Raw genomic sequence first — 23,054 nt, forward strand, 5'->3', positions numbered from 1 at the left:
TGTAAGTACTAGTTGGGGTAAAAAGGGGGGGAATGTAGTGCCACAGAACCAATAGAATGTGTCGCTGATCAAAACCATATGGAAGGTGTAAGTTCTAATGTAGGGAAAAAGGGGGGGGAATGTAGTGTCACAGAACCAATAGAATGTGTCGCTGATAAAAATAATATGGAAGATGATTTTTGAAATTTTCCTGAAAACCATCTTTGTGTAAGGTCAAGAAAAAAGAAGTATTACCTATTTGACAAATTAGATAATTTATAAATGTTGTGATATTTTCAAGATTAAATTTTTTATCTTTATTGTCTTTCAGTTTTTGTGTGCCTGTACAGCCAAGTTGAACTTGACGTCATATGCCAAAATTCTGTACGACTGGGAAGGGAATGTGATATCAGATCTAAATGATGGTGAGTTAATTTATGTGTATTATACATTTGTGTATGATATCAGATCTCAATGATGGTGAGTTAATTTATGTGTATTATAACATACAGTTGTTTGTGATACCAGATCTCAATGATGGTGAGTTAATTTATGTGTATTATAATATTCATTTGTGTGGGATATCAGATCTCAATGATGGTGAGTTAATATATGTATTATATACATTTGTGTGTGATATCAGATCTCAATGATGATGAGTTAATTTATGTGTATTATTATACATTTGTATGAGATATCAGATCTCAATGATGGTGAGTTAATTTATGTGTATTATTATACATTTGTGTGTGATATCAGATCTCAATGATGGTGAGTTAATTTACATGTCAAACTGTCAGCTTGGATGGTAATATCTATATTTTTGTTAAACCTATCAACTCACTTTTGACTTTTTTCTGCTGCTATTTTAGATGAGGGTTTTTAACCAGGGAGTGAAGTAAACAGTATCAGTGGCTAAATCTTTTTGACTTTTGTCAGCTCTGATTTTTGACCTTTTTTTTTAGCTACAAATTTTAGATGACTGTTTCCGACCAGGGAGTACGAGACACTTTAACAGTGCCTATAAATCTTTTGACTCTTTTTCAGCTCCAATTTTGGATGACTGTTTCCAGCCAGGTAGTACCCCTATTCGTGGCCCACTATGGGTATCTATTGGAGAAGCATTTAATGCTATAGCAGCTTACAGTTACATCAGAACCATGAGATCTGTAGTCATTAGTAGGATGGATGATGCTGGAAAATATAAAGGGGAGGTAAGTCACTTCTCATTGATATTATTCAAAGGGGAGGTAATTCTTAACACTTCTTACTTGATATAATAGAAAGGGAGGTGAGTGTCTTACTTGGTAAATAGTAAAGGGAGGTAAGTTATTCTCATTGATTTTATACAAAGGGGAGGAAATTCTTACTGCTTCATACTTAGTAAAATATTAAAGGGAAGTAAGTTACTTCTTAATTGATGTAATTCAAAGGGAAGGTAAGCCTTACTAACTTCTTACTTGGTGGAATATAAAAGGTAATTAAGTTCTACTTCATACTTGATAAAATACAAAGCATGGCTGGTATTCAAATACAAGTTATACTAAAGGATATTAAGGGAAAATTAAACTTTCTGTATACTTTAATTTTGAAATACAAAGAGAGATATCTTGAGACTTAAATAATTTAGAGAAAGGTATTTTAGATTTTTGTCGAGCCTGCAACTTTTGTTGCAGAAAGCTCGACATAGGGATAGTGATCCGGCGGCGGCGGCGGCTACGGCGGCGGCGGCTACGGCGGCGGTGTTAGCTAACTTCTTAAAAGCTTTATATTTTAGAAGGTGGAAGACCTGGATGCTTCATACTTTGTATATAGATGCCTCATGTTACGAAGTTTCCGTCAGTCACATGTCCAATGTCCTTGACCTCATTTTCATGGTTCAGTGACCACTTGAAAAAAAAGTTCAGATTTTTTGTAATGTTGAATTCTCTCTTATTATAAGTAATAGGATAACTATATTTGATATGTGCGTACCTTGCAAGGTCCTCATGTCTGTCAGACAGTTTTCACTTGACCTTGACCTCATTTCATGGATCAGTAAACAAGGTTAAGTTTTGGTGGTCAAGTCCGTATCTCAGATACTATAAGCAATAGGGCTTGTATATTCGGTGTATGGAATGATTGTAAGGTGTACATGTCTAGCGGGCAGATGTCATGTGACCTTGACCTCATTTTCATGGTTCAGTGGTTATAGTTAAATTTTTGTGTTTTGGTCTGTTTTTTTCATACTATATGCAATAGGTCTACTATATTTGTTGTATGGAATGATTGTAAGGTGTACATGTCTAGCGGGCAGATGTCATGTGACCTTGACCTCATTTTCATGGTTCAGTGGTCAAAGTTAAGTTTTTGAGTTTTGGTCTATTTATCTAATACTATATGCCATAGGTCAACTATATTTGGTGTATGGAAATATTTTATGATCTTTATGTCAGTAGGGCAGGTTTCTTTTGACCATGACCTCATTTTCACGGTTCATTGCACAGTGTTAATTTTTTGTGTTTTGGTCAATTTTTCTTAAATTATAAGTAATAGGTCAACTATATATGTTGTATAGAAGCATTGTTAGCTGTACATGTCTGCCTGGCATGGTTCATCTGACCTTGACCTCATTTTCATGGTTCATTGGTCTTTGTTTAGTTATTTTGGTTAATGTTAAGTTAATGAGACAGTTGTAATAAAGCTTTATACTTAGGACTATCAACATAATATCAATGATTAATATAGAAGGCGAGACATTTCAGGTGTGCACTCTTGTTCTAAGAATCACAAAGAGGGGATAATTCCTCCTGTTCTAAGAAATATTATGTAAATAAGAGGAATTTTCTTCATACAAAAGGTGTTGTGGGTTCAATCCTGGTTCAGGTCAAACAATAAAATTTAAATTAGATATTTGCTTTTTCTTCTCAAGCCCACTGCATTTAGAAGTTACTGCAAAGACTAGGTAGAATTATGTGTCTAATGGTAGGTTGAAAAGTCTTAATTTTGAACTAGCATTTTAAAATTCAGGCTCAGTGTGTCTAGTTCAAAGTAAATATAAGAAAGAAGATGTGGTATGATTGCCAATGAGACAACTCTCCACAAGAGACCAAAATGACACAGAAATTTAAAATTATAGGTCACTGTATGGCCTTCAACAATTAGCAAAGCCCATATTGCATAGTCAGCTATAAAAGGACCAGAAACGACAAATCTAAAACAATTTAAAAAAGAAACTGACAGCCTAATTTGCCAATGAGACAACTCTCAACAACAGACAAAATGACACAGAAATTAACAACTATAGGTCACAGCCTTCAACACATTTGAAAGTACTAGTCCTGATATTTATGTGATATTTGCCAACATTGTTATTTTCTCTTTACAAATGATTGACTTCTATTTTCTATTTCAGTTACAATGTGCATTGGATGGAAACAAAGAAAAGATCACAATGACTGTTATTCTGTCCATGAAAAAAGAAGAAATAGAAGCACATATAGAGAAGGTAAAAATAAATTAAGTTATTGTGACAATATTGTTAAGATTTAGAAGTTCTTAAATTGTATAGAGGCATAAAAAAAAAGGATTGAAAAAAATGGTCTTCTTTGCTACATTCATCTGGAAAAAAACCCTTAAAAAACCCAACTATTTAAGGTTTTTTTATTGAATAACTAACCAGTGATACACTTTTTACATTCATTAAAATCTATAATGAACTACAAACACAGGCTAAGAGAACAACTTGGGATATGTGAACACTTTAAGATAGAACTAAAGGGTCATCACCTTCAAGAAAATTAATGGAAACGAGAAATGCGTCGAAGAGACAACAACCCACCTAAAGAGCAAAAAAACAGCAAAAGGACACCAATAGGTTTTTAACTGATTGAGAAAATCTGGACTCAAAGGCAGGCTTCAGCTAGCCTTCGCACAATAATATTTATGCTAAATTTGGGTTTTAAGCAAAATTTTAAAGTTCTCTGACTATAAAAACCTGATAATGCAAGTTGGGCATGCTGTCCTACTTATGGAATGTCACAAAAACTTAGACAGAAGATTCTATCAAAAGATTTTTTTGACAAATGGAAGTTTTTAACGACCTTGACTGGCTGTACAACCCTTGAACGGTTGGCTTAAATTTTCTGGTGATCAACGTCGACTGTTTTCAACCACATTAAGTGTCAATAACAGTCAAGATTTAGGGTTCTACAAAAAATTTAATTTTAACCATATGAGACATTTCTGTGTGTCCACACTCAACTCATTTACCTTTATTCTGTTTTAGGCTGAAGCTGAAATAGAGAATTTAAATGAAACAAAGCAAGATTTACAAGCAAAGTTAGAAAATATACAACAACTACAACAAAGAGAAAAGGTATTTATCATTATTGTAAACTTTGTTTGCTATATTTATGTACTCTACTGTCAGGGTTTTATTTTCAGGATTAAAATAAAATTGTTGAAATTTCCCATCACTTCAATTTAATCTTTGAAGGGAGCAAGGAATTATGGACAGGAAAAATGTGAATATTTTATCTTAGATTAATCACAAAATTTGGCCTGGATCAAATTAAAACCACTTTTCAGTATGTGGGTTTAATACTTATATTAGGCCCCGCAAAAAATAAATGTTTGTCTGTTTAAGATAACATCATAAAAAAAAGAAGATAGATGGGTCAGTATTTCCATTTATTTTTTGTGACATGATTTTGGGTAGTACTTTCTGTCTTGACATGGGCGGAGTTTACTCATAATTTTGATAATTGGATTGTTTCCCTTGTTTATTGGTTGGTGGAAAAAATGGCGTGCAAATTTAAAGATGAATAGGTAAAAAAGACAACTACCCTACCAAAGAGCAGAAAACAGCCCAAGGCCACCATAACAAGAAGTGTTTATAAATTTCATCACCCCAGTCGCAAGTTTCCTCAACCTTGTTAACAGAGAAGGCACAGCATTTACATTGAAATTAATCTGTTAAGTAACATTATATTAATTATGTCACCAAGCAATACAAATATTACGGAATAAAGATAAAAAAAAATACAAATATTACATGCTCCTTTCCGAAGTTCTTATAAATAACATCGTTGTTTATTTTCCAAATATAAACAAAATTTTTGCTCAGATTAACTTTTTTATATGAGAATCAAATGTTTTAAAAGTATACAATGTAATTATAAGTAATCTAATGTAATCATGATTACTTTAAAGAAAAGTAACCTAATGTAATCAATTACATTTGAATTTAGGTGTAAGTCTTTTAACCTCAAATAAGCAAATAAATTTACATTTGACCTTGAATTATTTCAATCATTGTTTTTAGAATGAAGGATCAAACTTTACCATGGGACATATCAAGGAGTTCAAATTTGATCATCGTCTGGTTGGTAGAAAAGGACTAAGATTAAAGGTTAGTTATTCTTCAGTCTTCACGCCGAGTGGCAGCCCAGGCTGGTAAAATTGCTCTCAGGCCTGTAAAATTCTGACCTACAGGCCAACACTAACTAAAATTTTTCAAAAATTGGGCCTGTTGATTTTGCAGTTCAGCGTGAAGACTGATTATTTACGACAAAAAGGATGATATGAGGTTTCCTAATTGTGAACTTACCATTTCTATGTAGCAGCATTCCAGCTGCGCCTGAATATGGAGTATATATCTCCCAAGTGTGTTTGCTATCATAATTCCCTTGAAAGAGTGTTCTGCTTACAAGAAAGCTATTAAAAACAAGTTTTCAGTGGTAAAATTGAAGCCATTCCTTGGAAATCATTTAAGTCATGTAGATTTCATTAAAAAACAAATCCTTTGGTTGGAAAGTAGAAAAAAATACATTTTAGCATAAAAATTAAACCTAGGATAAAGAAATTATTCATGCACTGTAGGAAAAAACGACTTTTATTTGTTTTCCCTTTGAAACAAAGAGGCCAGCTTCACAATTTTTGTTCATATTCCAAAACTCATACACATTTTTTTATGTATCTGTTAATTGTTGAATATTGTTTATATTTTTGCATATATAAATTCTACCACTGCATCGAGTGTGAAACGATATTTATCCACTCAAGACTCGAAATTTTCAAATTTTAAACGTGAGGCTCGCCAAGTGTTTTAAATATTTAAAATTTAACTGTCGAGAGTGGATAAATATCGTATTACACGAGATTTGGTGGTGGAATCTTTTCTCTAATGATTTTCAAATAATAAGCAGGCAAAATTTCCTTCTTTTCGAGTGATCTGCAAAAAGATGTGTTCTTTCTACGTGACGTCATTAGGCATGGTCGCCTTTTTTCATGCCATCACAATAGGAGATTGAGAGGAAAGTAAGAAAATTCGACGTCATAATCAGATTTTAACCAATGAAGAACTGAGATCAAACGAACCACACGTTGATTAAGTTCTTTTTATACTATGGGTGCAGATAGGGATAAATTGACGAAGAATTAGAGAAACTCATTTATCTTACCTCCTATACATTTCTAGGAATGTGATTGGTTAAAAGCGTTCGCGTGAAGACCGTGAATATTTGATATTAGGTTAGAAGGGAGGCGGGACTTATTTCATACACGGTTAGTAGTGGAGTTACGTCCCTTTATATACCATATTAGGTAGTAGGGAGGGGGGCTTATTTCATACACGGTTAGTAGGGGTGTTACGTCCCTTTATAAAAACACAACGGAACTGAGAAAAAATCTTAAAGGTTTCAACAGACGAAGAAATTGATGATTAAGATTGAAATAAATTCATTAAACACATTTAAACCTCACACGTTGTTATCGTTGGCTATTCTTGTAGGATCAATGGAAGTAGTTTCTTAATGCTAACAGTATTGAAGACTGGCTTGGTCATTTTGATAGATCACAAGTCTAGATTTTACACGTTAAGATAGTCGGTAAGATAAATTCGTTCTTCGCTCTCACCCCATATGGAATTTACTGACCCCATATATACCGTATTAGGTCACTAGCACACTATGTAACTAATATTATCATTATATTTTCTGAGAATAAATATTTATATTGGTATTGTAGGTTTATGAGAATGGAATTGTTGAGGGTGGTATGGACTTCTACTTTAATTTGTCTGGTGCTATGAAAGGTATTGAAGGTGGGCACGATGCTAAACAGAAAATTCTACAGAGGGTAAGTTATATAATGATGGGGGGGGGGGGGAGTTGTGCCTACAGCAAGGGATCTGGGGGCCACTAAAGGCCACCAGAAGCTCTAGGGGTAAATAAAACCAAATCCTGCTTTCTAGACCTCTCCTTTCTGCTCATTTAAAGTTTCCATACACAATTTTTTTAAACAAATTCTTTTACTTTTACAAAAAAGGAATTAAAAGAATTTCAGATCTACATGTAGAAATTGACCCAATTGTCAAATTTTCCTACTTCTTTCATTTTGATTTCAACAAAGTTGTTTGTGAAATGTCTACTGATTGGATTGTGGTATCAACTTCCAGAAATAGTAGTAGAAATTGAACATTCTAAAATGTTGTCGCTAATTGGCTTATGCATTAGGAATTGACCAATAGAATTATTCAGGGGAAACCATGATGTTTACAATTTTCCAGAGCATGCACATTTGAAACCAATAAAGACAACGAAAATAGTAATACAATAATACATACACCTCAGAGAAATGAACGTCTGACATACCGGTAGTTATACACAAACACAATATTTCGACTATGTGATGGGTTTCACAAGCCCTCATCAGACTTTGCTGGCCTCTGGCAATTGGAACTTTTTATGGCATTTGGAACCCTGTGAAGATAGTGTTTTCGTCTCAGATCCCTGAAACTTCACAGGAAGATTGTATATATATGGGTTTATGGTTGTGTAGCTGTTGTAAAAAAATGTGTTTTTTTTCTCATTTTTATTTTTTAGCCATGGCGTTGTCAGTTTATTCAATCTATGAGTTGGTATCTCTCTCCCCCCTGCCCCCCTCTTTCCAGACTTGCAGACTAAGTTATTTTCCAAATATTTAATTGCATAACACGTTCAGTCTTGATCATTCTTCATTGTTTAAGAACCCAGAAATAAGAGTCTTTAATCTAAAAATTTTATTAAAATCATATTATTAACTTAAAGGTTGCATTTCTGTAAATATTGAGTCAATGACAATGCAATTTCCCATAGGAACTCCTTTTACGGCTAAAACTGTACCACTTTCACTATGAAGTTTTGAAAAAAATGTTATCCTAGAACTGAAAGTTCATATGGACCACAATTTTTTTCAAAGGTAAAAATATAGGGCTGTGCGGCATATTTTCAACGTTTATATGCCCTGAACTTTTCAGAGTTTAAACTAACACTAATTTTCTTAACTACCCCTACCTTGAATGAAAGGTTACCACAGATTTCAATGTAAACAATATGCACATGTATATTTACTGGTAACATTCCCAAGTTATGTCTCTGTGAGATGGAACACAGAGAGCATTACTGGGAACCAGTATGTAAACAAAATTAACTTTCTATGAATATTCAAGATCTCCCCAAAAGAGGCGTGTTTTGAGAAACAGCTGTATTTACAAAGTGCAACCTAAAGTTGACAATTTCAGGTCAGAAGATTTCACTATTTAACAGCCTTAATTACTTTTTCAGCTTTTAGATGATTTGTCATCCAACAGACTACTAGCCAACCCTGTCAGACCAAAGATCCTTCCTGTAGCCTCTAATATATATGATCAGTACGGGAATGATATCAAAGATGTCTTCACCTTGGAATACGATCAGGAAATATGGGTGTCTTTTGGAGAACCATTTATAAATCCATTTAGTAAGTGTTGTTTATATGGGTGTCTTTTGGAGAACCATTTATAAATTCATTTAGTAAGTGTTGTTTATATGGGTGTCTTTTGGAGAACCATTTATAAATCCATTTAGTAAGTGTTGTTTATATGGGTGTCTTTTGGAGAACCATTTATAAGTCCATTCAGTAAGTGTTGTTTATTTATATGGGTGTCAATTGAAGAACCATTTATAAATCCCTTCAGTAAGCGTTGTTTATATGGGTGTCTTTTGGAGAACCATTTATAAATCCATTTAGTAAGTGTTGTTTATATGGATGTCTTTTGGAGAACCATTTATAAATCCATTTAGTAAGTGTTGTTTATATGGGTGTCTTTTGGAGAACCATTTATAAATTCATTTAGTAAGTGTTGTTTATATGGATGTCTTTTGGAGAACCATTTATAAATCCATTCAGTAAGTGTTGTTTATATGGGGGTGTTTTGGAGAACCATTTATAAGTCCATTCAGTAAGTGTTGTTTATATGAATGTCTTTTGGAGAACCATTTATAAATCCATTTAGTAAGTGTTGTTTATATGGGTGTCTTTTGGAGAACCATTTATAAATTCATTTAGTAAGTGTTGTTTATATGGGTGTCTTTTGGAGAACCATTTATAAATTCATTTAGTAAGTGTTGTTTATATGGGTGTCTTTTGGAGAACCATTTATAAATTCATTTAGTAAGTGTTGTTTATATGGATGTCTTTTGGAGAACCATTTATAAATCCATTTAGTAAGTGTTGTTTATATGGATGTCTTTTGGAGAACCATTTATAAATCCATTTAGTAAGTGTTGTTTATATGGGTGTCTTTTGGAGAACCATTTATAAATTCATTTAGTAAGTGTTGTTTATATGGGTGTCTTTTGGAGAACCATTTATAAATTCATTCAGTAAGTGTTGTTTATATGGGGGTGTTTTGGAGAACCATTTATAAATCCATTTAGTAAGTGTTGTTTATATGGGTGTCTTTTGGAGAACCATTTATAAATTCATTTAGTAAGTGTTGTTTATATGGATGTCTTTTGGAGAACCATTTATAAATTCATTTAGTAAGTGTTGTTTATATGGGTGTCTTTTGGAGAACCATTTATAAATTCATTTAGTAAGTGTTGTTTATATGGGTGTCTTTTGGAGAACCATTTATAAATTCATTTAGTAAGTGTTGTTTATATGGATGTCTTTTGGAGAACCATTTATAAATTCATTTAGTAAGTGTTGTTTATATGGGTGTCTTTTGGAGAACCATTTATAAATTCATTTAGTAAGTGTTGTTTATATGGGTGTCTTTTGGAGAACCATTTATAAGTCCATTCAGTAAGTGTTGTTTATATGGATGTCTTTTGGAGAACCATTTATAAATTCATTTAGTAAGTGTTGTTTATATGGGTGTCTTTTGGAGAACCATTTATAAATCCATTTAGTAAGTGTTGTTTATATGGATGTCTTTTGGAGAACCATTTATAAATCCATTTAGTAAGTGTTGTTTATATGGATGTCTTTTGGAGAACCATTTATAAATCCATTTAGTAAGTGTTGTTTATATGGATGTCTTTTGGAGAACCATTTATAAATTCATTTAGTAAGTGTTGTTTATATGGGTGTCTTTTGGAGAACCATTTATAAATTCATTTAGTAAGTGTTGTTTATATGGATGTCTTTTGGAGAACCATTTATAAATTCATTTAGTAAGTGTTGTTTATATGGATGTCTTTTGGAGAACCATTTATAAATTCATTTAGTAAGTGTTGTTTATATGGATGTCTTTTGGAGAACCATTTATAAATCCATTTAGTAAGTGTTGTTTATATGGATGTCTTTTGGAGAACCATTTATAAGTCCATTCAGTAAGTGTTGTTTATTTATATGGGTGTCAATTGAAGAACCATTTATAAATCCCTTCAGTAAGCGTTGTTTATATGGGTGTCTTTTGGAGAACCATTTATAAATCCATTTAGTTAGTGTTGTTTATATGGGTGTCTTTTGGGGAACCATTTATAAATCCATTCAGTAAGTGTTGATCATATGAGTGTCTTTCGGAGAACCATTTATAAATCCATTTAGTAAGTTTTGTTTGTTTTTAATGCATAGATTTCAAATTAGATAAACCTCACCAGAAAAAAAAATTGAGTCACAAATTAAGAGGTCATGTCATGAAGAGACACTGATAAGATTAAACAAAAAGCAACATAAAAAAGGTATAAAATTTAACATAAATCTTGGTACATATTAAATTTATCTTGCATCTCGGTACATATTTAATTATACCCCATGCAACGAAGTTGCGGAGGGTATAATGTTTTTGACCCGTCCGTCCGTCAGTCTGTCCGTCAGTCCGTCCATCCGTCAGTCCTGTTTCTTGTCATCGCAACTCCTCTCAAACCACACAACAGAATTTCACGAAACCTTTTCAGATAATAAGGACATACTATGTAGTTGTGCATATCGACGGGAAATTGCGATTTAATTTTTTTTCTAGGAGTTACGCCCCTTTGAACTTATTTACTTTAATGTATTACTGCAACAGTTTGTCATCGCAACTCCTCTCAAACCACACAACAGAATTTCACGAAACCTTTTCAGATAATAAGGACATACTATGTAGTTGTGCATATCGACGGGAAATTGCGATTTAATTTTTTTTCTAGGAGTTACGCCCCTTTGAACTTATTTACTTTAATGTATTACTGCAACAGTTTGTCATCGCAACTCCTCTCAAACCACACAACAGAATTTCACGAAACCTTTTCAGATAATAAGGACATACTATGTAGTTGTGCATATCGACGGGAAATTGCGATTTAATTTTTTTTCTAGGAGTTACGCCCCTTTGAACTTATTTACTTTAATGTATTACTGCAACAGTTTGTCATCGCAACTCCTCTCAAACCACACAACAGAATTTCACGAAACCTTTTCAGATAATAAGGACATACTATGTAGTTGTGCATATCGACGGGAAATTGCGATTCAATTTTTTTTCTAGGAGTTACGCTCCTTTGAACTTATTTACTTTAATGTATTACTGCAACAGTTTGTCATCGCAACTCCTCTCAAACCACACAACAGAATTTCACGAAACCTTTTCAGATAATTATGACATACTATGTAGTTGTGCATATCGACAGGAAATTGCGATTCAATTTTTTTTCTAGGAGTTACGCCCCTTTGAACTTATTTACTTTAATGTACTACTGCAACAGTTTGTCATCACAACTCCTCTCAAACCACACAACAGAATTTCATGAAACTTTGTAGATAATAAGGACATACTATGTAGATGTGCATATCAACAGGAAATTACGGTTCAATTTTTTTTTTCTAGGAGTTATGCCCCTTTGAACTTATTTGCTTCAATGTACTTCTGCAACAGTTTGTCATCTCAACTCCTCTGAAAACACACAACAGAATTTCATGAAATTTTGTAGATAATAAGGACATACTATGTATATTGACAGCAAATTATTATTCAATATTTTTTCTTATACAATTTTTTTTTCTTATACTTATTTAATTTCTCCAATGACAATGTGGGGACGTGGGGTATGTGAGCGTGCTCACTAAGGTTCTTTAATTTAACATGAATCTTGGTACATATTAAATCTAAGTTAAATCTTGGTACATATTAAATCTAACTTGCATCTTGGTACATATTAAATTTAATTTGAACTTGCGTCATGTAGTGTTTTAAATACAACTTACATCTGGGTTATATGTAAAATTTATCATAGATTTTTGAACATATTAAATATAATATTCCTTTGTTACATATGATAATGTTTGTTTTTACAGCTTGGATGCTACAGATACAGTTTGATGAAGCCGAGTGTTATGATATGGGAGACAAAACTTTGTGTATCAGAAAACAATTAATGACAGATTCATTACATGACTATACCGATTACAAGTAAGATTTAATCAAAATGTTTCATCTATTTAGAAAGGTGGAGTGAGGTAATTTTCATGCTATTTTTACATGTCTCTAACGGGATGAGAACTAGAGAAAACTTTGTTCTCGGAAAATGATTATTTTGAATCAAATTTTTTTTCAAAAGTTTTTCAGAATTTCCTATTGTGAATCCACCATTATGATATTTCTCAAATCATGTTTTGAATTTTAAAAGGAGAAGGTTCACGAAGGGTTAAAATTGTCCCTAAATTTTTGATGTTTTTTGAATCAAGAATTTTTTTTACAAATTTCACATAAAAATACTTATGATAATACTTTTATGCAAAAATATATTTTTTTGGCACCTTCCTTTAAAATTTATTAAGCTATGAACCCTTAAATAAACATTATTTGTAGTTTTAGTCAATTTTGGTTAAATTTTTCCATAATTTTAATTGTTTTTGGCATAAATAACCTTGGCCGTCATCCACGATCCAAAAAGTTTTTATGTTGATGAATTCTATATTAAAATTGGAATCTTTTGGCTACAAAACATTTTGGATCGTCGGTGGTGGCCAAGGTTTTCCAAACGCTTTTAGGTCTGAAAATTACTCAAAATCATCATATTTTGACAAATTCCCAAAAATGGGCCTACTTTGGAGAATATAATGTACTTCTATGAAAAGAACTGATTTATTTAGTATTACGACTCTTAAAATAGACCCATTTACAAACCAAATTGTGACCTTTTTGGTGTTCCATGATAAAGTTGATATTTTAGGCCATTTTGTGCCATAAGTGAACCTTGTTCTTTAACTGTCTCGGGTGGTGAAATATCGTAACACACTTGATGCAGTGATGAAATCTATATTTCTTTATCTGTCTGTCTAAGTGACCAGATGCATTGAAAGAGTAACTCCTTCCAAACAGCTGAAATAACATTCTTAAAACTTGATGCAGGTGTAGTATAATACCTATCTATTTGCTTTAAGAAATATGAGGGGAGATAAACAAATTACTGTAAACTAACTTATTTTTGTCATTTCGGGGCTTATTGTTGAAGGTTGTCAGGTGACCTACAGTTGTAAAACTTCTATGTCATTCTGATTTCTTGTTATTTATAGCTAAATGGTGTATAAAAGTTGAGTGGCAATTAGTACAGCCATATCTAGGTCAAAGGATTTGTTTTTAGGTAATTTTAATTAAGTTCCTTCTCAAATTCTTTAACTTCTTTCAGTTTACAAAATGAATGTATATTCACATAGTTTCTTTCTAATAACTTTTTATTTTTCAGTATGCAAAATGAATGGGATGTCCACATAGGCTTCCCTCCAACATATCCTGCCAAGTCTAATGAATATGAGAAGGCTAGAGCTGTTGATTTGGCAGGTTCATCAGAAGTGGACTCAAGATCTCATTACCTACAATCTAAGGTTGGTCCAATTACTGTTCAATACATAGTTTTTATACGCCCGTCAATATTTTGATGGGACGTATTATGGTATACAAATGTCCGGTGTCCGTCTGTCTGTCCGTCCGTCCGTCCGTCCGTCTGTCTGTCTGTCCGTCCGTCTGTCTGTCCAGCGTAAACATGTCGCACCGTAACTTGAGAATGACTTATCCAAATTTCATGAAACTTAACATAGTTGTTTCTTATGATGGTCAAATGATCTGTATACTTTTTGGTGAAAATAAGATTAAAACTTTTTGAGTTACGACACTTTGTAACTAAAACAGGGGTGTGTTTTTTCACATGTCGCACCGTATCTCAAAAACGATTCTTGATTATGACTTAAAACTTTAAACACTTCTTAGTTATATTAATCTTAATATCTGTTTACTTTTTCGTGATGATTCAAAATTTTGTTTTTGAGTTATTGAGTATTTTGTAAAAAAGGGGGAGGTTTTTTTTTACATGTCGCACCATATCTCAAAAACGATTTATGATTATTGCTTAAAACTTTACACATGTCTTTATTATATTAATCTTAAGATCTGTATACTTTTTGGTGATGATTCAAAATTTCATTTTTGAGTTATTGAGTATTTTGTAAAAAAGGGGAAGGTTTTTTTTTTTACATGTTGTGCTGTATCTCAAAAACAATTAATGATTATTGCTTAAAACTTTACACACTTCTTTGTTATAATAATCTTAAGATCTGTATACTTTTTGGTGATGATTCAAAACTTTATTTTGGAGTTATTGAGTATTTAGTTAAACAGGGGAGTTTTTTTTTACATCATGTCGTGCCGTATCTCAAAAATAATTTATGATTATTGCTTAAAACTTCTTTGTTATATTAATCTAAAGATCTGTATATTTTTTGATTTTGATTCAAAACTTTATTTTAGTGATATTTAGTTTTTTGTAAAAAAAAAACCAGGGTTGGGGGTTTCACATGTCCCGCCGTGTCTCAAAAACAATATATGGTTATTGCTTAAAACTTTCTCAGAAACTATTTATGATTATTGCATAAAACTTCCACACAAGGAGTCGGGCGTATCATGCGCTCATGGCGCAGCTGTTTATTTCCATTTTCAGTCCAATCCATAATTAGTCCATTTCAAGTTTAATTCATTTCCAGTCCAATTCATATTTAGTCCATTTCAAGTTTGATCTATAATTATTTCATTTCCAGTCCAATTCATATTTAGTCCATTTCCAGTTTCAATCTATAATTATAAAAATAAAAAAATGTTGTATATTCGCCAATGAGACCACACTCCACCAGAGACCACATGCCATAATTGTTAACAACAATAGATCACCATACAGCCTCCAACAATAAACAAAACCCGTACCACATAGTGGCTTAACTCGAAAGATTATTATGAAGCACAAAAATATATAATATAAAAAAAGAAGATGTGGTATGATTGCCAGTGAGACAACTCTCCACAAGAGACCAAATGACACAGAAATTAACAACTATAGGTCAATGTAAGACCTTTAACCATGAGCAAAGCCCATACAGCATAGTCAGCCATAAAAGGCATATGAAATGACAATATAAAATAATTCAAACGAGAAAACTAACGGCCAAATTTATGTACAAAAAATGAGTGAAAAACAGATATGTAACACTAAACAAACGACAACCACTGAATTACAGGCTCCTGACTTGGGACAGGCACATACATACATAATGTGGCGGGGTTAAACATGTTAGCGGGATCCCAACCCTCCCCCTTACCTGGGACAGTGGTATAACAGTACAACATGAGAACGAACTATAAAAATCAGTTGAAAACGGCTTAACTCATTAGATGGATAAAAATACAAATAAGTTGTTTTGAAACAATTGTATTGCCAAGACTCTGTGTTGAAGGCCATACTTTGACTTTTTTACACATTAGACTTGAATGGAGAATTGTCTCATTAGCACTCATATCACATCTTGTTATTTATATTGAGTTTTTTTGCTAATTATTTTCAGAAAAAGGAAGACTTTGCATTGTACCCAGAGCTTGTTGTTAATCATAAACTAAAAAAGGGACAAAAAGATTTTTGGCCTATGGAAACACAGTCATGGATTATATCAAAGGTAACATCTATATACATGAATCAATACTAGATCGTCTGGATTAAGAATAGAGAATAGTGGGCAAAATAAAGCTATAGTATCCAACCTTATCCTTGAAACTTCATAAAAAAAGATTGCACAAACATTGAAGTTGTTAACCTGTTTTATAAAATTTATTTGAAGATTTTTTTCTATATTTGGGAAGATATTAACAGTTAAGCAATTTTACATAATACTGTAATAACTCTTCCTATACAGTTTTACATAATACTGTAATAACTCTTCCTACAGTTTTACATAATACTGTAGTACCTCTTTCTACAGTTTTACATAATACTGTAATACCTCTTTCTACAGTTTTACATAACACTGTAATAACTCTTCCTACAGTTTTACATAATACTGTAATACCTCTTCCTACAGTTTTACATAATACTGTAATAACTCTTCCTACAGTTTTACATAATACTGTAATACCTCTTTCTACAGTTTTACATAATACTGTAATACCTCTTCCTACAGTTTTACATAATACTGTAATACCTCTTCCTACAGTTTTACATAATACTGTAATACCTCTTCCTACAGTTTTACATAATACTGTAATACCTCTTTCTACAGTTTTACATAATACTGTAATACCTCTTCCTACAGTTTTACATAATACTGTAATACCTCTTCCTATAGTTTTACATAATACTGTAATACCCCTTCCTACAGTTTTACATAATACTGTAATACCTCTTCCTACAGTTTTACATAACACTGTAATACCTCTTTCTACAGTTTTACATAACACTGTAATACCTCTTCCTACAGTTTTACATAATACTGTAATACCTCTTCCTACAGTTTTACATAATACTGTAATACCTCTTCCTACAGTTTTACATAATACTGTAATACCTCTTCCTACAGTTTTACATGACACTGTAATACCTCTTCCTACAATTTTACATAATACTGTAATACCTCTTCCTACAGTTTTACATAATACTGTAATACCTCTTCCTACAGTTTTACATAATACTGTAATACCTCTTCCTACAGTTTTACATGACACTGTAATACCCCTTCCTACAGTTTTACATAATACTGTAATACCTCTTCCTACAGTTTTACATAACACTGTAATACCTCTTCCTACAGTTTTACATAATACTGTAATACCTCTTCCTATAGTTTTACATAATACTGTAATACCTCTTCCTACAGTTTTACATAACACTGTAATACCTCTTCCTACAGTTTTACATAAATACCTCTTCCTACAGTTTTACATGACACTGTAATACCTCTTCCTACAGTTTTACATAATACTGTAATACCTCTTCCTACAGTTTTACATAACACTGTAATACCTCTTCCTACAGTTTTACATAATACTGTAATACCTCTTCCTATAGTTTTACATAATACTGTAATACCTCTTCCTACAGTTTTACATAACACTGTAATACCTCTTCCTACAGTTTTACATAATACTGTAATACCTCTTCCTACAGTTTTACATAACACTGTAATACCTCTTCCTACAGTTTTACATAATACTGTAATAACTCTTCCTACAGTTTTACATAATACTGTAATACCTCTTCCTACAGTTTTACATAATACTGTAATACCTCTTCCTACAGTTTTACATAATACTGTAATACCTCTTCCTACAGTTTTACATAATACTGTAATACCTCTTCCTACAGTTTTACATAATACTGTAATACCTCTTCCTACAGTTTTACATAATACTATAATACCTCTTTATGGTTTATGCCTTCAAGGCCAGATCTTTGCTATTGGAGATTTCTTTCCCATGTATTATATATTTCCCTTTATTTGTATTTGCATTTTGAAACAATTTCCAACAATTTGAGTTAATGGTTCTTTTTTATAGTGACAACATTTTATAGTGACAAAATTTTGTTATCAAAAACAGAAAGTTTACATAGTTGCAAGCATTAGAATCATCTGTGGCCCATGGACACATTTGCCATTTATCTTAATTAAATTTAATGTAATTTTTTTTTCAGAAAGGAAACATATATGCGAAATGCTGTCCACAACTTTGCCTAACAGTGTCCGACACAAGAGTAGATATACCATGGTCGGGGAAGAACTCGCCACTCAACGGATTTGTAGTCACTGTGCAGAAGAAGATGTCTGCCAACACTTACCAACAATGGAGGTTTAATCCAAACGGAACCTTAACTTGTATGGTAAATAATCACTTGCTCTGAATTTTACACAATTTATAATTGTGGTTTTGCATTTTTAAATATGTTGAAGATATTGTTAGTTTTTATGAGAGTGATATAATTTGTATTTTATAGGCCTATGAGTATCTATTGCTGACTTATATTGAGGTGAAGGGGTTCTCTAAGAGAGTGATATAATTTGTATTTTATAGGCCTATGAGAATCTGTTACTGACTTATTTACAACACAAGTTTGGGGATGAGGAAGGATATATGGCCCCTGATGGAGTTAAACCTGGACAAAGGATCTATCTCGTTCTGGCTGATCCATTACAGAAAAAGGAAAAACTTTATCAAAGGTATGAGATTCTAAAGGACTACAGGTGATTTTATTGTTTGGAAACTTAAGGGGGTAGACCTTGGTTCAGGGAGATAACTCTTTAAATCAGTTAAGCGTTTGTAAAAGTCAAGTTCATCAATGTTTTTTGAAGCATTTACCTGAAACAGATTGAAAATAATCTATGTAACCTAGAAGCTTAGAATATATTTTTTAAAATGGTTAACACAAACGTACTGATGATTTTAAGAGTTATTTCCCTTAACCTAGGTCTACCTCCTTAAAGTAACACTAGAGTTTTGACTGCTCCATTAAACATAATTGTAACTAGGGAAAGGCGCTTTCAAAATTGAGTAGACACCTTTAGAATATCACTTACATTTCCACTGTACTTGACATTCACCATTAGTTGAGATTTCACATAGTCCCATGTATTTTAAATGGAACAACCCTTTTGTGATTGATTGAAATTCATGATGTTGGTATAAGCATATGGCGTATTTTGAAAATATTACTTAGAATTCACAAGATTTCAAAATGGTGAGTTGTTGATTTATAAATACTACTGTAATCTCATTGTATGTAGATCAAAACTAAAATAATGTTACGCCATTGGTTGAATTTCATTGTTAAGATTGCTTAAAGCAATCACAACATTTTGGTGTAAACTTTTAAAAATATTACCCAGAATGCATTAGATTCTGAAATGTCAAATTGATCTGCATTAGTAAACTACAACTGAAGAAGATTCTCTCATTTTCATCTGTCCTAGGTGGGAGTGTGCAGAAAGTAGGCAAAACTTAAAGAAAATCATCCATGGCAATCTTTTGGAGTACACTTTGAATTATGAAACAAACAAAATGGTTTAAAAAAGGTTTTTTTTCTGCAATTCTTAGAAATAAGTTAAATGTCAAATTCTTGCTATATTTAAATACTTGTAGATTTGCCTTGAAACAAGAGCGATTTGAGAATCTTGGACAATGGAAGTATTCTGATGCCACCAATCCAGAATTTAATAAATTAGCCTACTCATGGCCTTGTAGACGAGATGGATCACTCAATGAGGTAATATAGTAATTAAATCTACTGAACAAATCTATGCCTTGTAAACGATATTGAACATTCAGTCCAGTATAAAAGGAACACAAGGCCATTCTTTGCCTTGTAAGTAATATGGAACATTCAGTCCAGTATAAAAGGAACACAAGCATACTCTTTGCCTTGTAAACGATATTGAACATTCAGTCCAGTATAATAGGAACACAAGGCCATTTTTTGCCTTGTAATTATTATTGAACATTCAGTCCAGTATAAAAGGAACACCAGCCCATTCTTTGCCTTGTAAGTAATATTGAACATTCAGTCCAGTATAAAAGGAACACAAGCCCATTCTTTGCCTTGTAAGTAATATTGAACATTCAGTCCAGTATAAAAGGAACACCAGCCAACTCTTTGCCTTGTAAGTAATATTGAACATTCAGTCCAGTATAATAGGAACACAAGCCCATTCTTTGCCTTGTAAGTAATATTGAACATTCAGTCCAGTATAAAAGGAACACCAGCCCATTCTTTGCCTTGTAAGTAATATTGAACATTCAGTCCAGTATAAAAGGAACACAAGCATACTCTTTGCCTTGTAAGTAATATTGAACATTCAGTCCAGTATAAAAGGAACACCAGCCCATTCTTTGCCTTGTAAGCAATATTGAACATTCAGTCCAGTATAAAAGGAACACAAGCCCATTCTTTGCCTTGTAAGCAATATTGAACATTCAGTCCAGTATAATAGGAACACAAGCCCATTCTTTGCCTTGTAAGTAATATTGAACATTCAGTCCAGTATAAAAGGAACACAAGCCCATTCTTTGCCTTGTAAGCAATATTGAACATTCAGTCCAGTATAAAAGGAACACAAGCCCATTCTTTGCCTTGTAAGCAATATTGAACATTCAGTCCAGTATAAAAGGAACACCAGCCCATTCTTTGCCTTGTAAGCAATATTGAACATTCAGTCCAGTATAATAGGAACACAAGCCCATTCTTTGCCTTGTAAGTAATATTGAACATTCAGTCCAGTATAAAAGGAACACAAGCCCATTCTTTGCCTTGTAAGCAATATTGAACATTCAGTCCAGTATAAAAGGAACACAAGCATATTCTTTGCCTTGTAAGTAATATTGAACATTCAGTCCAGTATAAAAGGAACACCAGCCCATTCTTTGCCTTGTAAGCAATATTGAACATTCAGTCCAGTATAAAAGGAACACAAGCCCATTCTTTGCCTTGTAAGTAATATTGAACATTCAGTCCAGTATAAAAGGAACACCAGCCCATTCTTTGCCTTGTAAGCAATATTGAACATTCAGTCCAGTATAAAAGGAACACAAGCATACTCTTTGCCTTGTAAGTAATATTGAACATTCAGTCCAGTATAAAAGGAACACCAGCCCATTCTTTGCCTTGTAAGCAATATTGAACATTCAGTCCAGTATAAAAGGAACACAAGCATACTCTTTGCCTTGTAAGTAATATTGAACATTCAGTCCAGTATAAAAGGAACACCAGCCCATTCTTTGCCTTGTAAGTAATATTGAACATTCAGTCCAGTATAAAAGGAACACCAGCCCATTCTTTGCCTTGTAAGTAATATTGAACATTCAGTCCAGTATAATAGGAACACAAGCCCATTCTTTGCCTTGTAAGCAATATTGAACATTCTGTCCAGTATAAAAGGAACACAAGCATATTCTTTGCCTTGTAAATAATATTGAAATTTTTTCAGAAGGTTCAATACCACAAAAGGAAGGTTGGAATTGATTATGGGAATGATGGTCCCAACCGATTAGGAATTAGGGGCCCAAAAGGGGCCCAAAACAAACATTTTTCTAGTTTCAGCATAATAACTTGTGTAGAAGTTTTTCAATTGCTCTGAAATCATACCTCAATGTTTAAAACCACAAGTAGAAAGCTTGGATTTATTTAATGGGTTATGGGGCCAAAGTTTAGGAATTAAGGGCCAAAAAGGTGTCAAAACAAGCATTTTTTTAGTTTCAAGACAATAACCTATGTGTAATTGTATGGATCTCTCTGAAATTGTACCACAATGTACCATATAACAAAGGGGAGGCTGGGATTAAGTTTTGGGTTAATTGCCCAAAATATGTAGGAAATAGGGGCCAAAAAAGGGCCAAAAAGAAGCATGTTTCTAGTTTCCAAACAATCATGACAATAACTTGTGTTTAAGTGTATGGATCTCTCTGAAATTGTACTACAAGGTTCAATACTGCAATAGAAAGCATGGAATTGAGTTTAAAGGTTATTGCTCCAAGGGGGTTTCAAAAAGTATGGGGGGGGGGGGGGGTTTGTTTACCATTTTTTGAAGGGCTTCCTTTTTTTTCAAAATTTTTCAAATTTCAAATTTTGAAAAGTTTCAAGAAGAAATCTTAAATTGCACAGTATTGTGCAATAGATTTGTTAGATCTTTGACCACATTAATTTTGTGACAAAAACCTATATTATGTCAAAAATTTGATCACAATCCAAATTCAGACAGAATCAAGCTTGAATATTGTGACCAAATTTGCCCCATTTGTTCAGGGTTCAACCACTGGGGTCGTATAAAGCTGCGCCCTGCAGAGTACCTGGTTTTAATTTTCTTTTCTAGGACAATGATTGGCCAATGGAAGCCTTCACTTTTTTTAAATTTTCTTTTCTAGGACTATGATTGGCCAATGCAAGCCTTTACTTTTTTTAATTTTTTTTTCTAGGACTATGATTGGCCAATGGAAGCCTTCACTTTTTTTAAATTTTCTTTTCTAGGATGATTGGCCAATGGAAGCCTTCACTTTTTTAAATTTTATTTTCTAGGACTATGATTGGCCAATGGAAGCTTTCACTTTTTTTTTTTTTAGGATTATGATTGGCCAATAGAAGCCTTCACTTTTTAAAATTTATTTTCTAGGACTATGATTGGCCAATGGAAGCTTTCATTGTACCAAATGCACCTCCAGTACATAAACCCAGAAAGGAACAACAATCAGGTAATTGTTTTTATCACAATGTAATTTTTAATTGCAAGGTTTTCCAAATTCTCCTTTTGTTTTTCTGTGTAAAAATAAGGAGATGTGGTATGATTGCCACTGAATGAGACAACTATCCACCAAAGTTCAAATGAAGTGGATGTAAACAATTATAGGCAAACAATTTCTGTGTCATTTAAAGATTCAAATGTTTTCTGCAGCTTTGGAAAAAAGGTCAAAGTACTTATTTTCCAAAGAGTATGAAAGGCAGGACTTTTGAATTATCATCTGTAGCATGTAGGACAACACTTGATGACATCTGTAAATTCAGAAATTACTG

At 32.7% G+C, this 23,054-nt stretch overlaps 1 protein-coding gene across 3 annotated transcripts in view; it reads left to right on the plus strand.

Annotated features, from left to right (window-relative positions):
- The window catches only part of LOC139482728 (doublecortin domain-containing protein 1-like), a 68,622-nt gene that overhangs the window by 12,611 nt on the left and 32,957 nt on the right, over nt 1-23,054 (plus strand). For all 3 annotated transcript variants that reach the window (XM_071266788.1, XM_071266789.1, XM_071266790.1), the window contains exons 9-22: nt 311-404; nt 1,027-1,193; nt 3,374-3,466; nt 4,247-4,336; nt 5,285-5,371; nt 6,988-7,098; nt 8,565-8,739; nt 12,544-12,658; nt 13,935-14,073; nt 16,078-16,185; nt 18,195-18,380; nt 18,572-18,717; nt 19,637-19,760; nt 22,657-22,735. In XM_071266788.1, coding sequence (XP_071122889.1) covers nt 311-404; nt 1,027-1,193; nt 3,374-3,466; nt 4,247-4,336; nt 5,285-5,371; nt 6,988-7,098; nt 8,565-8,739; nt 12,544-12,658; nt 13,935-14,073; nt 16,078-16,185; nt 18,195-18,380; nt 18,572-18,717; nt 19,637-19,760; nt 22,657-22,735 — 1,714 coding nt within the window. The remainder of the gene's footprint in view (nt 1-310; nt 405-1,026; nt 1,194-3,373; nt 3,467-4,246; nt 4,337-5,284; nt 5,372-6,987; nt 7,099-8,564; nt 8,740-12,543; nt 12,659-13,934; nt 14,074-16,077; nt 16,186-18,194; nt 18,381-18,571; nt 18,718-19,636; nt 19,761-22,656; nt 22,736-23,054) is intronic.

The sequence above is a fragment of the Mytilus edulis genome, chromosome 7 (assembly GCF_963676685.1).
Source record: "Mytilus edulis chromosome 7, xbMytEdul2.2, whole genome shotgun sequence".
Lineage (NCBI taxonomy): Eukaryota > Metazoa > Mollusca > Bivalvia > Mytilida > Mytilidae > Mytilus > Mytilus edulis.